This window comes from Priapulus caudatus, unplaced genomic scaffold, assembly GCF_000485595.1.
Source record: "Priapulus caudatus unplaced genomic scaffold, Priapulus_caudatus-5.0.1 Scaffold2225, whole genome shotgun sequence".
Lineage (NCBI taxonomy): Eukaryota > Metazoa > Priapulida > Priapulimorpha > Priapulimorphida > Priapulidae > Priapulus > Priapulus caudatus.
This window is the reverse complement of record NW_014579286.1, coordinates 17,482-18,730: the sequence shown is the minus strand read 5'-3', so window position 1 is coordinate 18,730 and position 1,249 is coordinate 17,482. Positions and strand designations below refer to the sequence as shown.

Sequence of the window (1,249 nt, the reverse complement as noted above, 5' to 3'; positions counted from 1 at the left end):
GGTTTCCCGACCGACCCTATTTATTCCCAGCGACCCTAAACATTAAAAATTAAAATTAATTGGACAGTTCCTGCTTCAAAAGGCACAACGCACATCCTTCAGACATGGTTCCTAAATAAAATGTTTCAATAAAATAAAATGTTTTCCCTACATACCTACCCTATTTTTTTCGGCATGAAACCACACATATATTTTGTTTTGACCTTACAGAGATCTGCATCAACAATTAGATGTCTACGTAAACAGCATAGCGTGAGGGTGCGGCGTTGCCATCAGAAATCACGGTTTTCACCACAAAGAATGTCTGAAGACCGTCGTGATAAGTCTCATCATTGCAACCACCGCCACGCGCGCGACGGCGAAAACAAGCGAGCAGCACCACCGCTGCCCGCCGATGCGTCGTCGGTGACAATGAGCGCCACCTATAACTTCCCGAACAACCGCGGCCGGCCCAGACCAAACTGGGCAACGAGATCAAACCTGTATAATAGGGTCATTACTCGATGGAGTGTCCTTTATAGACAGGTTTCCGTTCCACAGAGGTGACCGCCGCCAACACGGGCGCGACCGTACTTCCCTCGCCCAAAAAAACAAAAAACAAAAAAAAACAAAGATGCTCACCTGTTTCTTGACGACCTTCTTCTTCGACGCCGCCGCGTCCTCCGCGTCCGAACTCTCCGAGTCTGAATCCTCGGAGGAGTCGGAGGATGCTGCGGGTTTCTTCTGCGCAGGCTTCACGGCCGCGGCGGACTTCCCCCCAGCATCTTCCTCATCCTCGCTGTCGGAATCTGACACGGGGAGAAACGAGATGACGATATCAGAGAGGTGCGTTAGAACACGCCACTCGCTTTTTGTTGTTGTTGTTGTTGTCGTTGTCTTTTCACATTAGTTTTGTTTTCGTTCGTCGACAATTAACGTAGAATTATCGTTGTGTTTGTTTTTATTGTTTTGTTTTTCGATAATTAATGAAGAATAACTTGTTGTTTTTTCGGGTTGTTAGTTTATAGAAATTCTAAAAAAGTGCCCGTTCATAAATCTAACGTTTCGCACGGTGTTGCCATCAGAAATCACGGTTTTCACCACAAAGAATGTCTGAAGACCGTCGTGAAAAGTTTCATCATTGCAACCACCGCGACTCAAGCGCAGCGAGACATGCCCGAGACCCATCAACAAACGATCTACGATGCAGCAGCGAGAGAGAGAGAGAGCGAGAGTGAGAGTGAGAGTGAGAGTGAGAGTGAGAGTGAGA

The 1,249-nt window shown here is 47.1% G+C and overlaps 1 protein-coding gene across 1 annotated transcript in view; it reads right to left on the bottom strand.

Moving 5' to 3' along the window:
- The window catches only part of LOC106818413 (nucleolar and coiled-body phosphoprotein 1-like), a 13,506-nt gene that overhangs the window by 6,752 nt on the left and 5,505 nt on the right, over positions 1 to 1,249 (bottom strand). Inside the window, exon 2 of the mRNA XM_014823126.1 lies at positions 622 to 788. Within this exon, the coding sequence (XP_014678612.1) occupies positions 622 to 788 (167 nt within the window). The remainder of the gene's footprint in view (positions 1 to 621; positions 789 to 1,249) is intronic.